Raw genomic sequence first — 27395 nt, 5'->3', positions numbered from 1 at the left:
TCGGGATGTGAGGCATGTGTTTTGAATTACGGTATGAGGATGTGAGAATTTAACGATAGGGAAAGCAATTTACCTTGAGTAATGAAACATTAAGATAAGGTTAAGTTGATGAAGGTTATCAGGTTTGCTTCATGCATGTTGGTTAGGATTGATCCGCTAATGGTTTGTAAACAGAAGCAGTTTTAACAATGTCAGAGGTGGGAACACTCTTGAGTGTGTGCATATGTGTGTGGGAAAAGTTAAGCCGACCAAAGAGAGCTTTGAAGTCTTCTGCAGATTCTCAACGCTCCAAATCGATGCGGGGTAAACCCATACACGTGCTGAACACAACAACACTGTCATCAGTAAACTACGTAATTCATTAATGAAGCTGATCACGCTCCATCTGATATCAACCCGTCCCTATTTGCATGATAAACCAGCAGATTGGGAAGATATGATCTACAGTCCCTCGCCTCTTTGGAAATATGAACCCTGAATGCGTCAGATGATTTCTTTCCATTTGAAACCTGGTGATAATTAGCGACTCCGGCCCAAGCCAAGGATCTGAAGCGAGGGTGGAAAAGACCTTGGAAGCATTGAGCAATATTTTGAATCGAGAATCGCTACGTTTTGTTCTCTCCCGACTTGCTGTGATTCATCGTATTGCTTTCCAAAAGTCACATGGCAGCTGGAAGGGGCTCCTGAGCATCTCTTTCTTCTTTCCATCCAGTCTGCCTGCTCGCTGGAGCCAAATACTTAAAATTCTTGTTGCCTGTTGTGATATTACATCCACCGTGTGCTTTACAGAGAAATGCTCATCCAAAAAAAAAGGAGGAAAGCGACGTCAACAGCTGTTTGTAGGGCACAGAAGGAGATTTGTGTGTGTAGTATTGCAAAACTTTTCATTTCCATTGCCTGACTCAGATATCTTCGCATTGTGTAAGAATCTGAGAGCTGAAATAATACTGCCTGGAAGTTACACCATGCACATCAGAGAAATAGCCCAGAACTCATCTTGTGATTCAGTGTTGTTTGTTTGATTTAATCTCAAGTGCTGCTTTCTCACTTGTTTATGTGAAATCGTTGGGTTTTTGTACTGCCCTCATGTATTTTGTACCCAGCTTTAGCTCTTCTGCCTGCCTAGGTTTTAATTTAATAGTTTTTTTTTAAAAATTAGAACAATCTTTTTTGGCCTTTTAGTGGCTTTATTTGATTTTTTATTTGATAGAACAGCTGAGGAGTGACAGGAAACAGAATGAGAGAGAGGGGGATGACATGCAGCAATAGGTCACAGCTACGAGGGTAGGTATTTTTTCAAAAATATATATTTATATCGAAATCCTTGTGCTGGTTTCACACTGGTGTATGTTATATATAGTCATAGTCACAGATACTCACGGCTGAAAAAAGCACCTCATTTGAATGCCCTTCATGTTTTACTGGATGTTTTTTTTTATTGATAGTCAGTTTTCTCCTAAAAACACATCAATCAAGGACAAGACAAAACAAGGACAATACTCTGTATAGTGAAGGTGGAAAAACGATGTCAAAAAGTAACAGGTCTCTATCAAGGAAACTAAATAAAGTAGGGAGCAGTTGGACTGTCCTGTTATTATGGAAAGCACAATAACTAGTTCTGATTGGCAGGGTGAGACGGTGGCGTTATCTGGCTGCTTTGTCACTTTTGGTCTTGCTGGACTGTAATCTCATCAGCCAGGCCGAACAAAACTCATCAGGGAAATCATCATCAGTGAAATCAGTTGCGGTAGTGATTATCTGTAAAAACTGGCTGAGTCTCAATCCTATGAGTGATGCCACAGTGATAAATTGGTCTTTCTCTCTTTCTATCTCTTTCTATCACCTCTGCCAAGGAGGTTATGTTATGGATCGCAATTAGATGAATGTTGCATTGGATCATGAGATTATAAGATGGAAAATGCATGACGTCATGATGAAAAATAAAAAAGGTAGAGAGCTCTGGTTATGCTCCAAGAATGTTATTTTATTTCCATCTGGATCTACATAGTCCTGACTTTAAACTCACAAAATGTGATTTTAGTTTTGAACGTTTTCTGCCAGCTAAAATGAAAACAAACAGGACCCAAAATGTTCATGGCAGAGGTAAAGATTGGCTCCATTCACAATCTTACATCTCCCTCAACCTTGAACTAATTTGTTAGTATTTTAAGCTCTGATATTTCTGTTCTTTATCAGTTGTGTTGGGCGGGTTCAGAGTGGAAACAGTTTGTCACTTGACCTTTAAGATGGTGACATTGGGTTGTTTGTTCTTTGAAAGAAAGAGAGGAAAAAAAAAAACGGATGCAAGTCACCAAAATATATTGAACTCCCTGAAAGGAAATACAGTGAGCATTTCTTCCAAAAAGGCAGTTCGCACCCTTCCATGAATGAAGCCTAAGTTTTGCCTCATGTTGTAACCGACCGACCCCAACAAGGCGTACCGTTGTCTGCCTCAAGACTCTCTCTCTCTCTCTCTCTCTGCCTCTCTTAACTCACACACACTCCACACGTGTTTGATACTCTTTTACTCAACAGCACAACAGCAAATAAGCAGGTTTGCAACAGAGAGACAGTAAAAACTTTAAGACAGCAGGATCTCTATGTGAAAACAGTTGCACAGAAATAAAGCACTTGTGGGGTGAGCGCAGGTTGTATTTCTGGTGCCAGTATCAGTGTTGTTTTCGAGAGCGTCCTCCAAACACAAATAAAATGCAGAGTGACAAGTGCTCTATCACTTCAGGATGCTTAAAGGTGGTGCTTGAAGTTGAAAAGACAGGTCACAAAAAAGAAAACCACCCCTCAGGCACTCTTAAGCAAAACAAAGAGAAAAAGGTTTAATGGTTTAAAACACAGGGACCTGCTGGTGATTTAAACAATTATGGGCCGTCTAAATAAAGACCTTTTGATATATTTTTCTCTGCCTAGGAGCGCCCAAACAACATTTTATTTTCTGAAACCTGTTTTAAGTGCTTTAAGTCAAGCCAGAGTCAAGTGTCTTGTCTGTCAATACAAGCCTCAAGTCTGAAATCCTTCAGGATTTCAGTCACAATGCAAGTCAAGCTGCAAGAGTTCTCTGAATCCTCATCATGAAAATGACACAGCATGTTGACAGTTTTCTATTAAAAGCTGCAGTAGCACTGATAGTTTTATTTGCTTTTAAAGCAGTTTAAAAGCAGTTTTTTTTTAGATCTTGGAACATGGCAACATCACTAAAAAGACGCCAAAAGGATCAAGAAACTGGAGCATTAAGACGATGCCCAAACCTATGAAATTGGGCCTGACCCTTGCAGTTTTGTTTTTGAGGTTTTCTTTTTGTTCCTCTGGGTTTTTAAAGGTCAAACCTGATACTCCAAATGCCTTGTTTTGTCTGACTATTGTTCCAAAACCACAATTTATTAAACTTACTACCATAGAAGACTAGAAGAAAGACAGCATGTTAGAAGCATTACAAGTGCCTTTAATGATTGAGACTCAAAACTGTTGCTCTTTATTTTTGTTAGCTGATGTACTAATTGATACAAATGACTATTATAAAGCAGGTCTAGGTGCTATATACATATTGCGAAAGTATCAAAAACATTCAATTCATGGAGAACTCCACGCAGCCCAGAAACTGTGCCTTTAAATGTGCCGTCAAGACTTCTGTAAGGGTGTGATGTCACAGCTATACACTCACCGCTCTCAGCCACGCCCTCTGTATGGCCGTGGTTGCAAAATACTGGTGGAGCTGAAGCGGAAACATGGTGTGCGATGCCTGCTCAGGCCTGTGACGGCTGACCAATCAGAGAAAAGTGGGCTTTTCGGGAGGGGGGCCTTAAAGAGTCAGGAGCTAAAATGGAGAGTTCAGACAGAGGTTCAGAATAGAGGTGCTGCAGCACTGGACAGTATGAGAAAGATAATGTGTGTTTTTTTTACATTAAACCATTCAACATTTTCTACAAGGCAACCAAAATTTAAGTATGAGGCATGAGCATGATATGGGACCTGTAATTCAAGGCATATTTGATGAAACAATAAGTTAACACAAGGAGTCTGATCAGGAATTCAGCGCCAACTTTCGGTAAGAGTGTATGTTGCGCACACTAAAAGATGACTGAAACTAGCTGCCTAAAAACTTCATGTGCCTTCATGTGATTGTATTTTGGCATATGTTTGGGTTGTGGCTCTGACATTTCCACTGGTCTGGCAGTTGAGCTCCCTCTTTATACCATAGATTATCAATCATAAAAAAAAACCAGTGTGTTGTCACATGAATCACTTGTTATTGCTTGTAATAATTATTTAACAGTAATTGGTCAGGAGCAGCCAATCCATAATCAGATTAATGAGATGTACATTGATCTAAATTGCTGATGTATTTTTATTGATTTGATATGAATTTAAAAACACTGTAAACATTTGCTGGAGAGACTATTTAAACTCAGACTTGAGATGACTGGTCCAGTCATCACTGTACTCATCCAAGCCAATACAAATGCAACATTTGCAGCATTATGTTCTAAGGAAGTAGGCCTATTATACCTTTGCAACACAAAATACACACACTTTTATCTATAATTGGCTGACTGAGCCACAGATGGACTGTCAAGCCCATCAAACCATTGCAGCAAGAATGGTGTCTTAATAATAGTAATTTTAAAGAAACAACCAAAGTTCTCAGAAGCAATGCTTGTCATATCAAAGCTGTTGTAAATGACAATTCTGCACTGAGAAGACTCACCACACACCGTTATTTTACTTTGGTGAAAGATGTATTTTTTTCCAGAAAGCGTAACCTTCAATTTTGGGTGAGTTGGCTCCCCAGTGTGACCAGCAGCATCCATGAGTTTATTTTCCAGCTCTCAGGGTCCTCCAGGCATGCAAAATTGCTCCTTTAGAAGCAGATACATTGTGAAATTGTCAGATACCACCTTGGTCTGTTTGCTTCAGTATATTTGATGTGTTATTTTTACATTTTTATGTTACTGGTACTGCTGCTGACTGTCAGCCAAAATCCTGTGGAGGTTTTCACATGAAAACGTGACATTTTTTTCTGTCAAAGAGCCATGACTACATGATTTGGCTCCAGCGGGATAATAGAGCAGCTCATGGAGATGGCTTTAACTTTGGTGACAGATATTAACTTTGAAGCTCAGGCCTCCAGCAGGTGGTTAAATTGAAATTTAATGAGGGGGTGACATTTTATTTTAATGAGGACCCATCCAAGTTTTACTTGCGGAAAATAAAAGCTTTGTGTTTGTGTTTATTTTTGCACTTTGGAGTCTTCAGATTTTGACATTTAGTCTGGTGCAAATTGGTTCTGAGGATTGATAATCTCATGTGTTACAAAATATTAGGCTGGTGCGGGTAATTTGAAAACATCCTTGCTCTATGTTGGCAGTGTGGTTTTAATTTTGTTAGTTGAATGGTGGGCGCCAAAGTTCAAAACTGTTATGCAGTCCAAATAACACATAACAAATCACCAGAAATCCACCTTTACTCTCCTGGCTTATCCCGTAGGTGTGCTGCATCAGCAGCTAACAAATGTGTGACTTCAGCTGCTGACGTTTTTTCCACTATTGAATTATAGAAAAAATATACTTTTTGTTAGAATATAAACTAAAGAATAGAAAAATAAAAATGTTTTTTTTTGTTGGCTTGTCCTGCATTGATTTTTTTTTTTTTTGGCCCCTGGGAGTAGCAGAACAAGCTGTAAACTCAACATCCACTTATTATCACCTTTAAATGTTGCTGTGGTGAACGTGATAGCAAACACTATTACAGCCAGCACACAAAGAGCAACATTAGCTTTCCTTTTTGAATCATGTTTGTGACAACTTTACGAATGGTAGTCCAACATTGACTCTTATTTTTGATCTGTTTTCAGTCAACTCCTGTGGGGACTGTTAGAGATTAGTTGTGGGCTGTAAAACCGAGATTACTGTCGAACTGAATATGCTAGGCTGATTGGAGGTTAAGGGGAACATAGGCCTAGAGTTGGGTTTCATGGTATTAGCAACACCTTTCACATTAACGTGGTTATTTGACCTTTTGTTAAGATTAAATGATTGATTAGAGCAGCTTATGTGCCTCTTAACAATCTTGTCTTGGATGGGAACTGTTAGAAAACTGCTTCAAACAGCAAGTCGAATATCCAACGTTAGTTTGGTTTGTGTTTGGTGTAGTAGGCACTATTGATGACACAAATCGTCCTCCAATGTCTACACTTTGTGTCCGTATTTGTGTCCAAACAGCAATATCAACCCTCAGCTAAGCACTACACATTAAAATCATCTTTTGATCCATTCCTTTACAGTATGTCTGTATATATTTTCTTTGCCAAAGCAGCCAAGACTTAGATTCATTAGTAATGCTTTAATATAAGGCCCAGTGGGAGCAGCAGCGTTGGCTTTAATTGTATGCCTAAAACTCCCCATGAGCCTGTTCATAGCGCTTCAGAAGCTTCGGGTGGGCCATGGAGAATGCACATAGACACAAATGCGCCTTTTAAAATCTCCGCCGCACTTCAGCATGGAACCGCAGACCTGCATGGCGTCTCCACCATGTGAAATGCCTCGGCCAGCATCTTTTCTCCTGTTGCGGTGCGCTGCTGGTAATTAGGCTGCTGTTGTTGCTGCTGTCACCGCTCATTTTCAACTCAATTGAGGCAGGAGGAAAAAAAAGGCTAAAACAATATTGCCTCACTCGTAAAATCCAGTGTAATTATCCCAGGGTTTATGTGCCCTAGGGGGTCAAAAATCCCCTTACACGACAAGAAGTACATTGCCAGCGCTAAATCAGCTGCAGCTTCAGAACACCCTCATGCTGGAACCACCACCCAACCAACATGATAGAGCTACAAATGATGCTAATTTTGTTTTTCTATTCAATACTAATGTGGGATTTCTACTGACATAGGGCAACCGATTTCAGGCCGTTGTTCACTGATGCATAAACTTCCATGAAAGCCATATTGTGCAGGAACAGCATAACACATTCTGTTATAGGCTACTGTAAAATGAGATGTCAACCAAGAAAGATGTGGCAGTAATGCCTTTTTTTTCACTCATTGTTTTCCTCATACACACTGAAAAAGAGAACATGCATCACCTCCTTTGGTGTTTCATATAAAGAAATACGTGAAGGGAATAAACTCCTGATCAGCACCATGTTCCACAAATCGCTGTAATGATTTAAACACAGTGTCCCAGTATTAAAGCTGGCCAAGCAGCCATTAATGTCGGCTGCCTGTGGTTGACTGGTGGATTGTGCTTCCCATGTATAGTGTGTTTAAGATGGTGTGGCCAAGTTATTTGAGGTTAATAAACATGAAACGTAAAAACTGCAAATCATCAAATGCATGCTTATGCAGCTCTGGATAAGTAAGCTAAGCAGGGGAGATGGAGGGTCCCCAGTCTGTTTATAATGACAAAATCCTTATGGATTGGCCAATGGGGAGGGTGTTTTATTGCAACTGAAGTAAATTTTATTTTCTCTACCTCCTATGATGAAACTGTCAAGCCTTTGGTTTTGTTTTAATTCAGGTTAGTTGCATCAGTCATCGAAATACAGCGGAAATGCGGATCGAGCAACACTGTTGAAAGACTGCTGACCTTACGTACTTGTTAACTACTTTACTTAAAAATTAATATCCTGTTGTGGATGTGACATGGAATAATGAGGCAATATGCCACAAAGACAGCACCTAGTTCAAACAATTAAAGTAAATTGGCCATAAAAGTGTACAAGTATCATTCAGATTTTTTCCCCAGAGTTTTCAAATTTCCTCCCACCTTGGAAGTTAAATGAGAGTTTGTTTGCAAAAACAGATAAATACTATTCTTAAATTGCACGATCAAAAAACAGTTTGAGTGAAGTGCACAATAAAAAAAAACATGATTTAGAAAAGGAAAAAACACATTATGATGCCTCAAAATTTACAACAGGTGTACTGGCTGGAAGCAGGATTGTATGTTTTCAAATTAATTGTTGTCATCACTGAGATCGCTTCCGTTGAGCAGCAGCAGTCAGGGCAATGCTCAAACCTGCCCATGATCCTGCTTTTTTCACAGCTGCATCAGATCCGCTTAAACCTATTTTCTTATCTGTTCACATAGGAAGCCATGTGTGAAGCTGTGTGGTATATAAATTGATCAAAACACTCTGGGAGCAGTTTGAGTGCACGACATATGTCCGATTGTAGATAATTCAGTATTTCTGAGTCAGAAGTCAAGCATCACTCTTGACTTAAATGCAATCAGTCTCTCTATTGATGAATTTATGATATATGAACGCTGCTCTAACAACACAATTGCAGAAAAGAAAAATCCAGCTCCATCACTTGGTCTATTTGTCCACTTTGTTTTACCCCTTACTAGTTTTGCCGCATGAGACAAATTACCATCAGCTTACAGAGCATGTTTGATGCAAATTCCCATAACCAGTTAAAATGTGCATATTGTATCATTTCATACACAAAGTACAGTATATAGGCCAATCCTGCCACTCTGCTTCATAGCAGAATGAGATAAAAGGATTAAAGGCTATATTTTAATGCCAGAATGCTGCTTGTTGTGGATGAGATACCCAGGATATTTTCACATTTTTCCATAAATTAGATGCTTTTTCTGTTATGTACTGACATTTTGGATTAGAAATATACACACATATCTGTGTTCTCAAGGAGGAGGCTGTGCCGTAAGTATTTATGCATTTGCCTGAAAACAAACAAATTCTGTTGTACTCCTCATTTTTCCGCCCACATTCTACGATTTACGATCAGTCCGGCAAAACATCTGCGTCATTTCTGGACTGCGAGTGTCTGTGAATGGTGGATATCAATGCCGTCACAGCAGACACAGTAGATTTCCACTCCAGGCTGATGGCGAGTTGCCTGTCGCCTACCTCTGTGCCATTTTTAGCCTGCGGCGGCTCTGGCTGGCCTCGTTGCCACCTTGCCGCACAGTGCCACGTGTGGGCAGGCGCTGGCTGGCTGGGGGCCTCTCCCATCTCCTAGGCTGCTACTGCTGCCGCTGGTGTATGGCGGGGCTCCCTTGGGACTGGGCTGTGGGCCCGGGGTGGGGCGAGGCGGGGCGGAGGAGGAGTGGGAGGAGGAGGAGGGGGCTCGCCGCTGACTGAAGCACACTAGTGGTCTTAAGGAGCGCTGCTGAGGGGAAGTCCTGTGCGTTTGAAGTAGGGACCTCAGAAAGCCTGTTTACTCAGGAGGGGGAGGGGGAAGCTGGCCCGCTGCACAAGAATGCCTGTGTCATGACGGGAGCGGCGGAGAGGAGGAATGCACTCCACAATCCCAACACTGTCGGAGCTGGGCCAGGGCTGAGGTGGCAGCCATTTCTTCCTATTTATTTAAGCTCCCTCTCCACTCAATCACTGGCCCTGTCTGTGGCCCTAAGCATCCCTGGAAAAATGAAAAATGGCCTGCGCTTTTATTTATGGCTTGAGATTTCCAAGTATTTGCCAGTATCTTCACCCAATGTGGATAAAATATTAAAACTGTGAATTTCTTGCTCTGATCATTTATTTATTCAGCGGACGTTCATAGAGCACAGAGGAGCTTTTTCTTTAGTAAAATGCTCGGCCGTTCCTTTCCTCAGGTGCAGAAATATACTTAGAAGATTTCGGGGGGAATCATATATTCCAGTCTTAGCAGTAGTAGTTTTGGTGGTTTGGTTTCACATTCAATTATTTTGAGGAGGTGAGAGCATCAAAAAACTGCACTGAGACACCTGAGATTGTCTTCCTCCAGAAGCACTGCTCTGCAGGTCACTACAGGGACATGAGGTTGAATCGTTATACAGCAAATAGACGCGTGTGTTAATCTGATTCATCATGTGATCTTAACTGGTTTGTAGACCACAAAAGGTTAAAGCCAGTACACGGCGCAGACACGTCAATCAGGTTTAGCTAAATTCACAGGCACTGGAACATGGTTTGTTTTGACTCACGCCGCTGCCAAATGTTCTAACACGGCAGGAGGAGGACCCTCCTTAACACACAAGCTACTTGTGAGTCCATGTGACCTTTGTTTACCAACCCGGGGGTTGTTTGTAAATGGGCAGCGTGGACCTACATGAACCCACTTTTTTTATTTCAAGGCCAGTAGTGTCTCGCTGGCAGACTACAGCTAGAGTTTTATGGACCCCATCGTTTTCAGTTTTTATATTCAGTGTGAGGACCGGAGCAAAGATGTCCTGGGGTTAAACAAATGCAAAGGGACCACAGGGGGCCCATCGCACACACAGCCAGAGGTCTGCAGTGTGATTTATTCAGAAAACGTCACAAGTGGGGACCATTGCACCAAGCTGTGCAATACAAAACATGTACCATTGTGTGTGTAAGTCAAACAGCTCTCACAAGTAATTAGATATAGCTTACATGGCTCAGAGTGCTGATTAAAGTAATCAAAGTGCAATATAAAGCTTTTTGAAAGGGCCTATGATTAAAGCAAAAGAGTATTATTTTATTCAGTTGTTTTTTCTGTGGATCTGGCTCTCTCTGATGACAGAGAGGTTTTGTTAACATATAATGAGATTTTGAAGTTAATTTAGCAGTTAGGAGTTATAGAAGCATTACAGGGATTAAACACTTTCAGTACACAGTAGCAGCTAAGAGAAAATTGGTGTTGGACACATTAACAAGATCCAAATTGCAGTGTTTGTGTCAGTGAAAAGTTTAATAAACCGCTCATTGCAATCAGTACTAAACACTGGCTTGTTTTATGTTACAATGATAGGGTAGGTCTCAGAAAACAGTCTCCTCCGCCTGCAAACATTTGAGAAACTCTATTTTAAACCACCAAGAGTGCACGGAAGGTTCAACCGCCACATTTGAGATTATGTCAAACCAAATTAAAATGAACTAAATACAAAATTTTACAACAAAAGCGTAATTTTCCACTGTGGCTGAGACCAAACAAAACAAACAGTAGGCATAATCACAGCCTTACTGTTGGCCAGTGGCTCCAGCAAAGCAAAACAGTGCTGCTCAAAGACACCCTGATGATTCATTCACATCCCTGCCAAGGTTTTCCCCGCCGGGTTTTCAACCTGCAACTCTCCTGCTGGTTGCTTTTATGACTGACCAAGCTGCTGATCTTTCAGTCATTATTATAGTAGAAAATGGTAATCTCCTACTGTAAAGCAGCAAAGTGTAAAGTAAGGGATATCTGTGGCCACTTCAGTTCTCGGGGTAGGCGTTGTTTACTCTGGTCGGGATTACCGAGGGGACCAGATGATGGATATCATATCAGCAGCGCTCCCAGCGAGATTTGACAGAGAAAGCCTTCCCTCAGAGTGTAAAGCTAAGCAGTATTAGGGAGACGTTAAGTACTGGGAGGCCGTTCCATCAAAAACGGCAAGTATTAGCAATTTCATGGTCTGATTCAGCAAGTTCAGAGGGGACCGTGCTGTCAAGTCAGATAATTCACTTCATTTTCATATCGAGTGGAGGCAGAAACATGCTTTGAAGTCGATTCTGATTTCCCTGTTACATAACTACTGCAGATTATCTGTGAATTGTAAAAATACTTTAAAACAACTACAGATATAGGTTGTCTTATGCTGTTACTACTAGCAGTGAATTGACTTTTATTTATAAGAATATGAGCTGTGAGTGGTCAAGGCTTTTAAGAGCGCTACCTAAGAAAGCCGACAGCATGAAGCTTTCATTATCAGTAACACAGTATGAGTCGTGCTGACTGTGTGCGATACAGTATTTTACAGAAATGCACAGTTGGTCATTTACTCCAGGGCATGGATGTGAACTACTATATAAGTGGTTTCTTATCATTCTAACTGCATGAAAAATACAGTCAGAATGTTACAAATGAATATTTATTTGATGAACTTGGTCCTGATCATGTATAAGAGCAGTTGAGTGTTCTTACTTGTTGGTTGGTTTGTCAGCAGGATTACACAAAAACGACTGAGCGGATTACCAAAAAACTTCAATGGAGGATGGGTCAGCCCAGAATAGTACCCATTTACTTTTGGTGCTGATCTGGATAAATGGACGGATCTTGCTCACTTTCTTTAACATTGCGCGATAGGACGTTTTTCAACGTTTTTGTTAATTTCTCAGGGAGTAATGCTTGGACCTTGTTGAAAAAATCAGGTGTTTTTTGGTGGCTGGTGAACAAGTTGATGCCTGTTTGAATAATAAATCTGGATCTAGCTGATTTCTGTATGTTTTATTTGATAGTCAATTAGGCTTGATAGAATAAAAGGGGACTGTTGGGCCTTAGCGGAGGTATGCACTCGACTGTCAGTCTAATAAATAAAGTAATAGAATGAAATGAAGTCAAACAAGATGAAAAAAAAGGTCAACACGTTAAATTGTCAAATGAAACATTTTCTGTCAAGTCTGTTTTATGTGAGTTATACATAATAGATTTGATTTTTCTAATCAAGTTTTGGACTTCCACTAATGACCTTTATAAACTATTCATTTACCTGTCAATTATTTCCTTTTTGACATACTGATACGTTGTTGTTGTTGTTGTTGCTGTCTATAAAATGTCAGAAAAATAAAAAAAATAAAATAAAACGCCAACACAGTTTTCTAGAGCATTAATCATTCTGTGATTTGTTCGACCAGCAGTCTAAAACCTACATGACATAAAACTGATAAATGCAATAAAGTCATTCCTTTTACAAGCTGGACCCTGAAAATGAAGCTGGGATTTTTGCTTGAATAATCAACATATGGTTGCCTGGTTTGTAATTAATATAAAAGTAAATTATAAACAATGAGGAATCCCCAAAATGTAACCTCTAACACAAACTCTCTGATATTTAAACATTTATGTCATCTGAAGAAGACCTGACACACACATTAAAACTGATTCAAGCTTCTGATCCCTATTTCAGCTGTTGTAGAAGTAAACGTTTGTGTTTTTTAGGTAATTGCTCACAGTTTGTGATGTGCCTCATATCCAATATGTTATTTTGAGACTGATTTAAAAACAAAACGCAGCTTGTCATGAATTCCAGCTTTTGCAAGTCCATGTTAACTCTTCTGTCACCCCTGTCTTGATCCCTTTGCAGAACCAGAGCTGGATGTACCCGGGACTCTTGACTCTATATCCCGGCAGGTCAACGAGACAGTGCGCCGCCGTCGCCGCCGCGATGCCGGGGAGGACGACTACAATATTGAAATCCTGCTGGGAGTTGATGACTCTGTGGTTCGATTTCACGGCAAGGAGCATGTGCAGAATTACCTCCTCACTCTCATGAATATTGTAAGTGACTGACACTTGTTTTCTTTTTTTAGTTTAATTCTCCAGTTTCAGTGTAATACACGTACATAAATGCACTTTGTATTTTAAATGTATTTGTACTGGACATAATTTAACAGGAGTGGGCGTTTCATTAAGTATATATGGTACTGTGATTTTATTAGGTTTGTTAGACTGTATTAATTTATCTTTGTGTTCCTTAGGATTGCCATCCGTTGTCTAAGATAAATGCTTACTAGAGGATTTGCTTTTAGGAGTTGAAACCTTAATGTTCTTAACATAACGAAACAACAATTATTTTGTTAGCATACAAACAATTACAGCTCACATGAAAGTATACCAGCATATCATCATAAAAAGATTTTCAGTCAGCCATTTCAGAAAAACTCCTATGGTAGATAAAACATGATAAAGTGCCCTCTAGGGTGCCCTTCCAGTTAAGTTTTCATGATAAAGTGCCCGCTAGGCTGTCTTTCCAGTGGAGAAAAAGTGCCCTCAGAAGCCCTTCCACTGGACAAACATGGTGAAGGAGGCAGTGATAATTACCTATCCAAATGTCCATTAAAAGTCTTTTTAGATTAAAGTTCTCAACATTACACAGCAACTTGAGCTTTTCTTTTCTAACTTGTTTTTTTCATGTCTTTTGAGAGCTGACTCAGTATTAGTAAGCACTAAGTTCTGATTCCCAGGGCCAGAGACGATACAGAGGAGGCTATTAGACTACCCCCTAATCTGACATGGCAATCACATACTGTTTGCGAGTGGTCATGATCTGAATATATGAGTTGTCAGCATTAATACCACAGCTACTGCCCTGTGAGTCCTCTGCTGTGGTTCAGCGTTTTATCGATGGATCCACAGTGAGCATAGACAACACACTGCTGGCAGGGAAGTTAATGCATCTATCCGCATCAGGACAAACTGCCCTCTCTAGATATGGTTACATCCGTTAAAACACTAAGGAGTGTGCCATCAAGTCCCAAGCAGGCGTTATTCCTCCTACATCTGTTTTGGCTGTAGTCGCACCTCAGCAGGGTCATTCAATTAAGATGCTCTTTGTTGGCATTCGACAATTGATTCAGACGGTCATTTGCCTCGGAAAGAATATTAGAATTGCAGTGATTACCCATAGCAGATGCCACAGAAAAGCCTCGCTACTGGCAGAAGAAATGGGCCATATGTGCCACCATTTGCCGACTTCATGGCCAGGCACTCCTTTAGTGAGGCATTTTCATGCCGAGCAGAAGCAGGCAGATTACTGTCGCCGCATTGTTTTCATGCTTCCCATGGATAGTGGCTTGACTGTGGAAGCTGCTGCCGCTGTTTCTCAGCAACAGGTCTGGTAATGAAAGCTTCCCTGAGGGATTTGGGATGGGTTGAAGATAATTGTGTGCCACAGATACACACAAAGGCATTGGATAATGTTGTTTTCTGCCTTTGATGACATGCTGTCGGTGATAAGAATTATACTTGAACCATGACACCAGCGAGCTGACAAAATCAAAGACACAAAGTTAATCGTTGACATGCAGGTTACAGTGTTGAATCTGGATGCTTCTATGTATCAGATGGAGATATTTGCACCGCACATGAACAGGATGGTGCTGCATTTATTTTTATTTTATCTAGTGTGTCGAGTTTCAACTTGCTACAATTTTGTTGGTTGCAGAAAGGACTGGCTGTATTCCCTGATGGCTTGTCATGGGTTTCCTGTGAAGACAGTGGTCCAGAAATGTATTAAGATCCTTTCGAGCCACAACTGCAAAGAATAATCCTTTCAAATGCAAACGTTCTGAAGCAGTGATGGAACAATTTTCTTAACGATCTTTCTCCGCAGTCCTTTGCCTTTGTCTGTTTTGTGTTTTTTTCTCAGAGCATGGAAAAACATAGGATTCTTTCTCTTGCCCTCGCTAGCTTATTATTGATATATGCACATTTTTTACGCCACCCAATTGCAGAGAACATCAATAACATGTTATCATGCCTACTGTTATCATGTTGGCCCACCGGAAGATGTAGACATACAAAGCTTTTCAATATATTAATACATATTCACTGAGACTAATAAGAAAAGTACTTTGCCAACGATTTGTGTCTAATGCACGTAATTAAAGCTTCGTCTTATCGGCCTGTCGTATATACAGAAATGTTCTTTTCAGGGTGTTGTCACCAATGTTTAATTTTTAAGCCTTTATCAGCAGATACCAATGTTATCCTTATCGTGCATCTCTACGCCCAAGTCAAAACACTGACGTACTATCTCTTGACTTTTGACACCATAATTGTGGCTAATAAAGTCAAGATTTTACTCAGTATCTCGTAATTTTATGTTGATAAATCAACATTTTGATCTCGTTGTTTCGACCTTGTTTTATGGCCTGGCAAAATGAAGATATTACAGTGTTATTGAGATATGAGACTTTATATCGTCTTTGCTTTTGGATATTGTTATATCGTGATATGGCATAAATTATGTTTTTTTTCCGGGTTTCAAAGGCTGCATTACAGTAAAGTGACTTTTCTGAACTTACCAGACTTTTCCACTTGTTCTTATGCTTTACTGCCTTTACCCACTTAATCATTATATCAACATTATTGATGATTATTTATCAAAGACCTCCCAGTAATATTTTGTGACTCTGTAATCATTTAGATTTGCCTTTTGTATTCATATTTTTGTTCAGTTGATCTATACCTTATTATACCTTATACCTTATTCTGGTGGAAACCGGCTCTCTAACCTGAAAAATTATGAAAGATGAAAAAACTTCTTGATTTTGACTTTGTGTTTCAAGTTTGTCTTAGTCAATGGACTGTCTCTTAGAACTGTCATTAAGTATATCATGATTTATCATATATATAAAAAAAATATGATTATTAAGATGAGTACCTCATAACTGAAAACACTGAATAACCGGGGGGAGGGGGTTTAGATATTAGATATACAGTATAACCAATTAGCAAATCTTAATTTTGATTTGGTAGCTTGTAACAGTGATTTAATATATCGTAATTATTTTGTCTTCTTATGTCAAAGGTTTGACTTTTTTGATTTACCATTGCTATTTGTAGTTATCCTATTCTCAACTAGTTGTCCACTCTTTCCTTTTTCTGGTATAAATGGGCTTCCATAGTTTAAAAAAAGATGATAAATTGATGGTGGTGATTTACAGAACATGAACCACATGTTCATGTTGGTTCATGGTCGGGTTTGCGTCCAACCGAGGACCTTTGCTGCTGCTCATTCTGTACATATACCCATAAGAGATGATGATGAGTGGTCAGCTACTCAGAGAAAGTGTTGAGTATACCAAGGCATCTCTCTTGATCAAATTCAAATAGCTTTATTGGCATGAACAAAAAACATGTTGCCAAAATTTAAGACAAAGAAGTTTCTCTTCTGGGGTCAGTGTTTGTGAGTTTGTTACTGTATTGGCTATTTCTCAAAAGTGTAGATCTCGTAGTGATGAGAACTTCTCACCATGGAGGAGAAAGTGCATCTCTGTCTCTACTTCCCCTGATGAGCAGAGACCACTTTGCTGCTTTGGCCGGCTGTGGAGATTTCTGAGGTTATTTATGGTGTTTTCCAGTAGAGGTCCCAGTTGGCTCTGACTGGAGGCTGCTGATCCTGTGGCCTCTGAACACTGATTATGACTGACAGTGTCTGGTTCCAGCCTCAAATATTTGTTTATCATGACCTTTACCCGCTTCTCTCTCTCTCTCTCTCTCTCTCTCTCTCTCTTTCTCTCTCTCTCTTTTTCTCTTTCTCTCTCTCTCTCTTTACTCTTCACTCTAAGAACCAGCTTTTTCTTTCTTTACCTTGTCCTCACCTCTTCTCTCTTCTCTTCCCTTCTCGCCTCTCCTCTTCTCATCTGCCTTTCCCCTTCTTTCACTTACTCTCCTCTCGTCTCCTCGTTTTCTCTTCTCCCTCATTTCTCCTCTTCCCTTCTATCCTCCCATCTCTCCTCCACTCTTCCTCTCTCTTCTCCTTTCTTCTCTTCTCCTGTCTTCCTTTCTCTCCTCTCTCCTCATCCACAAATCTTCTCTTTTTCCTTTTTCCTTCTCATCTCTTGTCCTCTCTCCTCTTTTTCTATTTTTTTCTTTTTTCTTCTGTTTTATTTCTTCTGCTCATGAGAGCCTCTACTTCTCTCTCCCCATCGACCTCCAGATAATTGTATGTATTTACTGTATCTGTTGAGTGTGTGTGTGTCTGTGTGTGTGTGTGTGTGTGTGTGTGTGTGTGTGTGTGTGTGTGTGTGCATCTTTACCAGCGACACTAGGGTCAACAGTGATCAACAACAACGTATTTTGCAGGGAAACCCTTGCAGACACAGACAAACCTACACATACTGTAATCACTTTGTGATGAGATAAGAATGATCTCCCCTCTTTTATTATCACATCCTCCACCATTAATGAGACTCCATTAGCGAGCATAGCAGGTTTTCATTCTTATCACAGCTCAACACGGGAACCGAGTGCCCGTTTCCAGGAAATGTCCTTGCTGTTATCTGTGATCCAGTTTAGTTAAATGCATGGTTCATTTAATTCTGTGATGTTCACAGAGTATGCAAAATTAGTAATCACTTAACATTTGAGAATATTTATAAATTTGATTTTATAAGCTTTGAGTTTTATGCCGAGCATTTCTCTCCTTTTTGGCAAACTATTTTGACCAGTTTGGGTGTTTCAGCAAAAGAGATTTGTGCCTTGAAGGTCTCACACCATTTCTATTTTTGGATTTTATTTCACTGGAGTCTTGCGCTAAGATTGTGTCTGCTGCTGGTTGTTTCAGTCTTTGGTGTACACATGAGAAATTGCTTCCCCTGTTGGCATCAGCTTCTGCTCTCTCAGGCTGTCAGAGATCAATAACAAAATCATATTTGCTTTACATTCCTCCTGCAAGTCTCGGACGGAAGCTATTCCACAACGACTCAGACGCCATAAAAGACTCCAATGAAAAATTTTATGTCCTGCGCAATCTGCTATCTCCAGAAATGACACCTCGCAACTTTGAAATAAAAGAGCCAGTGGGGAGTTTGAATTGCTTTGGGAAGATTGTAATCTGCATTTCTGCTTTCAGAATCAGAAAACAGATGCAAATTGTGTACATATCTGAGTTTTATGTGTGAAATTACCCAAGTCAAACTCTTGAATCTATAGCCATTGAAAATAAATAGTAGAAACCACCCCTGAGATCAAGCTGGAAGCAGAGGTCCCACATTACTGAATTCACTAATGAGTCCTCTTAATGAGACATAAAGGAATGCATGACTTTTATGGACCCCTGTTGTTGATATTTAGGTACTGCAGCAAACCAGTACAACAGCTTTGTTTCACACGTGTTTATTTTAACACTGCGTTTTGTACTAAAATTCAGTAATCTGTACTGAAAGTTATTTCTCAGTCTAGTACAACAATAGAGTTAAGCCAGTACTTCTGCTATGACAGTGTCATCATAAACTAAACATTATAAACATCACAAAGGTGTATTTCACCCTTACATTAGCATCACGAAGAAAGTGCAGGAGAAAGTGTTGCATGCTTGCTTCTGTAAAACTGGGTCCCACCTAAAAATAATACTTATCACAGCAGGTAAACAAGCGCTGAGGTGGATGTCACAGCTAGAACAAAAAATACAATATGTCCTCTCCCATATACAGCCAAAAGTATGTGGACACCTGAACATTACACTCATAAATAATTTTAAAATTCTTGTTCCATTTATTTATCTGCTCTACCAGATGTTGTAACCTGGCAGCAGTGATTTGACCCAATTCAGCCATGAGAACATTAGTGTGGTCCAGCACTGGCATTGGGAGATAAGACCTGGCTCACAGTCAGCGATCATCGCGAAGGTGTTTGATAGGGTTGAGGTCAGGGCAGGGAACAGGAGCGGGGCCCAAACTGTTACCACACAGGTGCAAGCTCAGTCAGGTCTAACGTATCAATGAATGCTGTAGCATTAAGATTAGCTTTAAGTGGAAAAAGCCCCAGGTCGAACAAAATGATGCAGACAGGAGTGTCTTTATACTTTTGTCCACATCTTGTATTCCTTCAGTAGAAACATGCTTTCAGCATAGTTCCCACTGCAGGCTTTTTGGCCCAAATCTTCCACTCGCTGATGTTTTTTTGAGATTGCAGACAGATCAGAGGTATATCAGCGATGCAATCCAGGAGCTTGCCTACGCATTGCAGACGCTGACTGGATATATAGCTGGCTAAATCTGGTCTACTGGCCGACGGGTAGGGAAGGCAAGGATGAGCTACAGCCAATGAGAGCAGACTCTGCTCTCTCCACAATAGCTCTCTGAACCCCAATTTATCATGCATCTTGTAAGGAGCTAGCAATGATAATAGCCTGCCATTATGAGCAGTTTTTTCATTTCTGCCCTTGCATCTTAATCCATTCTCCTACCTGTATTCTTTTCTTTTACTTCCTTGTTATTTTGCTGCAAATCAGCACTCAAAGAGCTTGGGCTGTTTGGACAGCATAAAAGCATAACAGGAGCCGATTTTGGGTCAGTTTTGATATTTTTTTAGGTTTTAACCATCGTTTGTTTCTTAGAGATGGTCTCTGCTTCTCTCTTATAATGTTAGGATGGTCGATTAACATAGAAAGCTTTGTAACACAGCAGGACTAACAGCCTTCATGCAGTTTGATTGGCACACATGCAGAGACACTCTCTGTTTCTCTCTCTCCAACTACTCGTCCCTGTGTGACTCATGTGCATCTCATGGGCAGAAAACACAGCAGGAGGCAGAGCATGATGCTGCCAAGTCAGCTGTGATGGAACACTGAATTGTAATTGAGAAATGTAATTTTGTATTACGATGTGCCATATGATACACCATAGATGGCACCATTTTCAGGAAATCCTGCTCAGTGTGAACAGCTGTATTAATGTCTTATTAACACCTTCATCCACTCAGATTGACCAGAAAATGAATGGTTTTATTGCCCCAAAAAGCAAATAGATTTAATACAAAAGTTCCAACATGAAGACAACACTTGACACCAGACACCAGAAAACTACTGTTGTTCCTGAACAGATTGCACACAAGTTTTGGGATTAGCAGCCGAGGAAGCAATCAAGTTAGTGCTATAGATTGATTACCCCATCGATCCCCAGCATCCCTCAGAAGAGATGTATTGTGGCCATTTTAAGCTGTTTAGAGGTTGCGTGAGCAGAATGAGCAAAATGTGAGGCCGAATACACACAGTCGGAGGAAGTCCGACTGTAAATGTGTGGAGGACACTGTTAAGATGTCACTGTCTAGTACATCATTATCACATGACCTAGTTTGACAGCAAGCAGACCAGTGTGTGGGAGAAAAAGATAACATATGGTGTAATTTTAGCTAGCCCTGAAGGAGAGGCTCACAGTGCAGCTACTGTCAGCAGAGCAGAGCTGCTCTACTACGAGATGGAAGTTTAGGATCAGCAGCGTTTATCTGTCTTCTTTTCTAAAATAAAGATCGTTGCTGAAGCTACATAGTGTTCTTTTAAGAGTATCAAATGTAATTTTCTGGCAATAAATGTTCTAATGTGTCAAAAGTACAAGTTAAAGTAAATTCTGCTTACAGTATATTTACATGAATGTACTGTATATAACGTATACTATGGGTTGACCGATTATGGCAGATTATGGGATCAGATATTCGGCATTTTTCTGATTATTGCAAACAGTTTTTTAGCAGAAAATGTAAATACTCAAGTAACATAAAATAACCACAAAATATACTTACAGTACCTGAGAAAGCACTTTCTGTAGTCACATACCATCACTGGAAATAATACAGTACGCAACAACAAACTCAACTTGATGGAGCTTTAGGTTTCATAAGGCGGAGCTCTGACCTGCTCCTCCGCCACGGCACCCAAAAAAGTCGTTACGGCAAAAGCAATGCTCTGAGGACAATTTAGAACAAAATTATTTGCTGCTGGAATATCATTTTCCACTTCAAATACCCTGAGTGGAGAACACTGACATATTGTGCAATGTGGCGGATAAGCACAGTGAGAAATCAGTGGCCCAAAGAAAATGAGACCCACTGTGAGGCTGAATGTCGCTTCAGGCCAAATGCTAATGAGGTCTTCTCACATAGTGTCAGTGAGCTGCATCGACAAGATGTTGAATTGTTCACTGATTCGATTGGTACTAACTGTGCGGTCAATCAGTGAGTGACAAAACAACCGAGCACACACACAGAGCCGGTGTGTTCAGTTCAGCTGTCAACAAGATGCATGTTATCATTGTATTCAGTGGTCATTTGATACAGGCACGACTTCTTTACCATATAAACCTTATTCAACACCAGTCTCATCTTGGAAAGAAGGATAAAACATTTTAACTAACCGATCATATTTTCTCTAGAAGTGTGAGTCACACTGTTTCATTTATCACCTGTTTTGTCAATCAGCTCACCAGTAAGATCCAATCAAATTCAGGCAGGTGTACATGGTGACCTGATACTTCTCACTATCACTGTGTTGAAATAAGGGTTCATTCATGTGTTTGTTAGGGGAGATTATTTCTCCCAGCAAACCTCATTGCTAGTAAGATTATAATATAGTCAAATATCATATAAAGTATAATGTAATATAATTTCCATTATTGATTTGTCTGTTAATTTCTCTATTGGAAAAGTAAATTTGGACACTGTCTGGCATTAATTGTATACAAGGTGTCTCAAAAGGTTCTGCAACAAAAAAAAATGAGAAGAGGGGCAAGAGGAAGAAGAGGAGGAAGATGAGGAAGAAAAAGAGGAAGAAGAAAAAGAAGAAGTGAAGGGAAGGGAAAGGAGAAAGAAGAGGAAAAAGAAGAAGAAGAAGGAGAGGAAGAAGAGGTAGAGGAAGAGCAAGAGGAAGACTAAGAATAGAAAGAAGAAGAGGAAGAAGAAAAGGAAGAGGAAGAATAGGAGGAAGAAGAAGGAAAGGAAGATAAGGCCCATGTGCTCTCTATCTTCAGAATAATCTCAAAGCCCATCATTCAGTGCATTTCATTTTTCCCATATACCTGCAGATACAGTGAAACTTGATCTCCTCCAGAAAACGAGGTGTTAAACAGCGTGATGACTGCTTGAAACAAGGCAACAGCTGGAGCTTGTGTGCTTGAAAAAAGCTCACAGATTGAAGCGGAGGGAAAACGTTGCTCAGGATATCTGTAGAGACTCTTTCACTGGCCAGGCTCCCTGACTTAAACACCTCTCTTTACATCACTTCAGAGGCTGCAGGGAGCTCTAACGGTCTGAATACTGAACATGCTCCTTTCTTGCTCTTTCTGTACCTCTCTGCATCGTTTTTTTTTTCCTCCTCTGCAGCCTCTAATTTTAAAGTCGCATTTTTGTGTGTTCTCATGAAACATATGTTCCCTTGTTGTACATAGTCAAGTCAAATCAAGTCAGACCTATTTATATAGCTAGTTACCACAAATCACAAATTTTGCCTCAAGGCAATTGTGATTTGTGCACTTAGCATATGACCCCCTCTATCTGAGACCCTTGATTCGGATGAAAAAACAAAACAAAAAAAAAACAGGGAAATATGGGAGAAACCTCAGAGGAGGGATCCCTCTTCCAGATGGACAGACATGCAATAGACATTCAGGACAATCATAATATAGATATATAGATTGTAAAGTAGGTTTCTATTTGTCACATCCCAGCTATACATCTGCACATATGTACGTGTAAAACCAAAAGCTCCTTTCTTTCTTCCTTTTCCTCCCTGTGCACAAACTGCAGGCTCTGTTATTTAGATGCTGATTTTCCTTTTGTTCATATATCTGGTATGGCAAACAGGTCTAGTGAGGACTGAGCACACAGTGATGGGACGTTCCTCCTCCTCCTCACTGTATTCACTGGCTTGTGCGTGAAGACCCAGAATAGTGATTGCACTTCTCTGTGATTACGGTCATTCATGGAGTGATTTGTAAAGACCGTACTGTTTCTCGCGCTCTCTTCCTCTGATGAGTGGAAAGCAGAAGGCCAGAATTAACAAGATAGGGGGTGTGACGTCAATGATACAGATACCTTAAAAGAATCTTATTTATTTATTTATTTGTTTGTTTGTTTGTTGTATTTAAACATGTGTGTGTTACTGATAGGCCTCTGACTGATAAATCGCTTGCTTCTCAGGTCAATGAGATTTACCACGACGAGTCGCTTGGAGTCCACATCAACGTGGTCCTGGTGAGGATGATCATGCTGGGGTACGCCAAGGTGAGTTTCACAGTCGATTACTAATGATAGAAGATCAGTCGAGACAGAATTTGCCCCCGAGAGAGAGAGAGTGCGCGGTGTGTGGGAGAGGACTGTGCTGCAGCCGAGAGATGGAAAACGGCTCCTTCACACTTTTGATTTTGATCACATCACAAAAAACAAACTGACATCTCTGCTCTGAAACAGTCAAACAGTCTTCATAACAAAGCTGCAGCCGGGGATAATTTTCCTTAGTGATTCATCTGTGAATCATTTAAACCAGCAAGCACACGCACACATAGACACACACACACACACACACTTTGTGATTTGTGTTGGATGTCGAGCCTTTTTCTGCTTAAAAGTCAACCAAGCACCCAGCACAAATGCCTCCCGCACCGAAAGTCTGTACACAGCAATTTGTTGTGTGCCCTGTGTGCTGGCTCTAAACCAGAGGCAAAGCACCAACCCATCATCACTGGCAAACAGACAAATAAACAGCGCCAGAACCCAAAACAGTATCAACGCTTCTGCAAGGCATTAAATTGTCTAGAGGAAACAGAGGAAACGGCAAGGGGCAGCAACAGTCAGAACTGACGACTCTCCGCTCCCTGCCTGCACTTAACCTGATGTTATATTTTCCGTCTGTTATCACACATCATTGGTCGCAGCCACATACAAATCAAAACAACATTATTTAAGAGTTGAGGAAAAATGGACAGCACAGGAGAAAGAGGGAGCAAGAGAAAAGATAAAGCTGAGAAGGAAAAGAAAAGCCTGGAAGAAAAGCGGCAATAAATTCTTTAAAATCACAGATAAACTTACGAGCGAGGGACATGGTTATTGTAAAAGGAAAAAAAAACATCATATCACAACCACCTTTCTTAAACTCATTCTATGTTTTTAAGGAGATGAAAATGCTTGGAAATAATCTGGGAAATAGTGCTGCATTCCTCGGATAATCCCATTTCCAAAATTGGGAAGTCGTTCTTCTGACTTTGTTGTGTTCATGTGTGTCATGTTGGAACGTGGGAGCAACATTAATCTCTCAGAGTACAACAACACGTTGACAGCTGTTTCCAGTATTTGACTGACAAGGAAGTGCAAAGGAAGCGATACAGTGACTAGGGTTGGGCGATGTTTGCCGAACTGGCATATGACAATGTCTACAGTGAAAATTGTGCTCTCTGGTGGGGAGCCTTTTAAATCACGATGTTACAATGGTCAGGGATTAGTAGTCCATGGCTGTCAGCAATCGGCGATGGACAATGGCATCGTTCATTGGCCCAACCTTAACGATGGCTATAAAATACATGACCTTAGTAAAAATTTCTTACCATCAACCCAATGTTTACTTTCGTCCGCGATGTTTCAGCGTCATATGACGTCAACTCAGCAACCAATATTTTCACAGACTTTCCGACTTGTTCCGGCATGGCATTTATGTGAATTTTACCAGTCGGAAAACTGTTTTTCAGATAATTCCGACAGCCCATGAACGCACCGTTAAGACCTGTATCTTAACTGTCAGGTGGAAGTTTACTCCAGAGCTTCATGATGATCAAAATAAGTCTAGTCAGAGCTCTGAGGAAATGACAGCTGCAAATCAAAAATGATGATACCGTACATGAATAGTTTTCTTAACTATGGAAGTTGATTTGATTTTCAAAATAAAGTAAATTATATTTTGCTGGCATAAACAGAAAAGAGAAAAAAGATCTCATCAAAATGCTAACAGTGTAATTGGTCTGTTGGTACTGGAATGAATGCTGAGATTGGGGGGACTACCTTCAGCCTTCAACGCTTGAACTCATTTTTAATGTTTTTAAATGTTCTCATGCTCTAATAGTCTCATGCCTGCAATTAAAAGTAGTCTGCGAGCCTTCATCTGCAATATCACAATAATACCAATTTCAATCTAAACATTTTTTTACTTTTATAGCATTGATGCTTTTTGTGCTTTTATTTTAAATACTGTATGTCTGTAAAAGCTTCACAAGGGTTGTTATTTCATACTCGCGGAGCGTGCTAGTGACACATCCATAGCCATTAATAATGGAGCAGTGATGCTAAATAGGGAAGTGAATGTATGCAGATTGCAGGGGTCAGCTACTCTCGCTCTCTCTGAAACATTCTGTTTGAATGCAGAAAATATGCAAAGAAATCTGTACTTGTATACTGGTGATGTAAGCTCGCCTGACCTTTAGTTTCTGAGGAAATTCAGTTTAATATCATATTATTGTAACCCCATATTTAAGAAAGAAAGGAAGGTGGTATTCTAGATAGATTGTAAACATAATGCCAACAGTGTGTTTGTATTTGTTGCAAACAGCCAGCTATGCATCCGCACACACACAAGTATATCAAACAAAAATCACCTTTTTTCTTCAAAGCCTGCGATTGCACAAACTCCAGCCTCTATCATTTAGATGCTGATTTAGACTCCTTTTTGCAATTTTTTTAGTATGGCAACCAGGTCTCGGAAGAACAAGAGCTTGATGATAAGATGATCTTCCTCGCTGTATTCATTAGCTCTCCAATAAAGCTTCAGAAAAGTGTTTTCTTTCACACTCATGGACACATCCACAGCCATTAATAATGGAGCAGTGATGCTAAATAGGGAAGTGAATGTGTGCAGATTGCAGGGGCCAGCTACTCACGCTCTCTGCAAAACGTACCTTGAAAAACGCACATTTGCATGCAGAAAGTATGCAGCGTAATCTGTGATGGTATGATGCCTTTGTAAAGTTGTAACTATGAAAAAATAAGGCCCTACTATAAAACACCTGCTTTTATAATGGAGTTTGGTTTACCGGTCTGTCCACTGGACAGACCGCCAGGAGCAGAGGCTGTTTTAATGTGAATAATACACATAAATTGAGCTGACCTTCTAATAATGTAACATTGGAAGTGGAGCTAAACATACCTGTTTTCACCTCCTCTCAGCTCGTAGTAAACAGTCACGAAATCAAGCATAAACAGCTGTCAAAACAGAGACGGTGTTTCTGCTTCACCACAGTGATGTGAATCGTTTACAATAAAGTCTTAATGACAGAAAAGATTACAGATGACCTGACATTTAATAAAGGTAGGCGGGACGTGATGCAAGGGCAAAGTACCCAGATGGGTTGATCTCACTTATGCTCACCTTAGTTTTTGTATAGATTGTAGAGAAGAAATTCAGTTTGATATCCAGCTATTATCACCCTTGTTTGTTCTGTGTCTACAGTGAGCACTACCCATTCCAATCAGGAAAACTATCTGTTAAATTTTGGGCTGCTGACAGAATACTAACGTATACTAAAGCAGTCATTCAAACAGTCAAGGTTAATTTGTAAGCATCTCTCTTTCTCTCTCTCTCTCTCTCTTGCTTGTCAGTCCATCAACCTCATTGAAAGAGGTAACCCATCACGGAGCCTGGAGAATGTGTGCCGCTGGGCGTTTGTGCAACAGAAGGGCGACCCTGATCACGCCGAACACCACGACCACGCGATTTTCCTCACTCGCCAAGGCTTCGGCCCTACAGGGATGCAGGGTAAGGCCCCCGGAGGACACAGTGGTTCCAATAAAGCTGTTCTGTTGCCTTCAGCATTTTGACCTGCCCCTGGCATGTGATCTGAATTGCAGGAGATTATCCAACATAATACACGGCAGTAAAAGACCCTGTCTTCCAAAATTTGCAACTTGTTAATCAGGACTGATTCTTTGGTGTATTCTTGACATTAATGGTTGTGGGAGGCTCAGACTGCCCTCGACTAATTTTAAGGGATTACACGTCCTGTGTTTATGTTAAAAGTTTAACTATTATGTAGATTTCATGTTGCACATTTAACAAGGTGTTTTCGAGAAACTTTCAAAGTAAGACACAGCTCTCATTTGTAAACTGTCCAGATTCTCTCTGATTGTGCCCCAGTTGCACGAGGTAAAACACAAAAAAAACAAGCCATGAAAAAGAGGCCTG

At 40.3% G+C, this 27395-nt stretch overlaps 1 protein-coding gene across 1 annotated transcript in view; it reads left to right on the top strand.

Moving 5' to 3' along the window:
• Positions 1-27395, top strand: part of adamts3 (ADAM metallopeptidase with thrombospondin type 1 motif, 3) — a 128726-nt gene that overhangs the window by 42823 nt on the left and 58508 nt on the right. Inside the window, exons 5-7 of the mRNA XM_073466912.1 lie at positions 13041-13234; positions 23372-23455; positions 26813-26969. Coding sequence (XP_073323013.1) covers positions 13041-13234; positions 23372-23455; positions 26813-26969 — 435 coding nt within the window. The remainder of the gene's footprint in view (positions 1-13040; positions 13235-23371; positions 23456-26812; positions 26970-27395) is intronic.

The sequence above is a fragment of the Pagrus major genome, chromosome 5 (assembly GCF_040436345.1).
Source record: "Pagrus major chromosome 5, Pma_NU_1.0".
Classification (NCBI taxonomy): Eukaryota; Metazoa; Chordata; class Actinopteri; order Spariformes; family Sparidae; genus Pagrus; species Pagrus major.
This window is presented reverse-complemented; position numbering and strand designations above follow the sequence as displayed.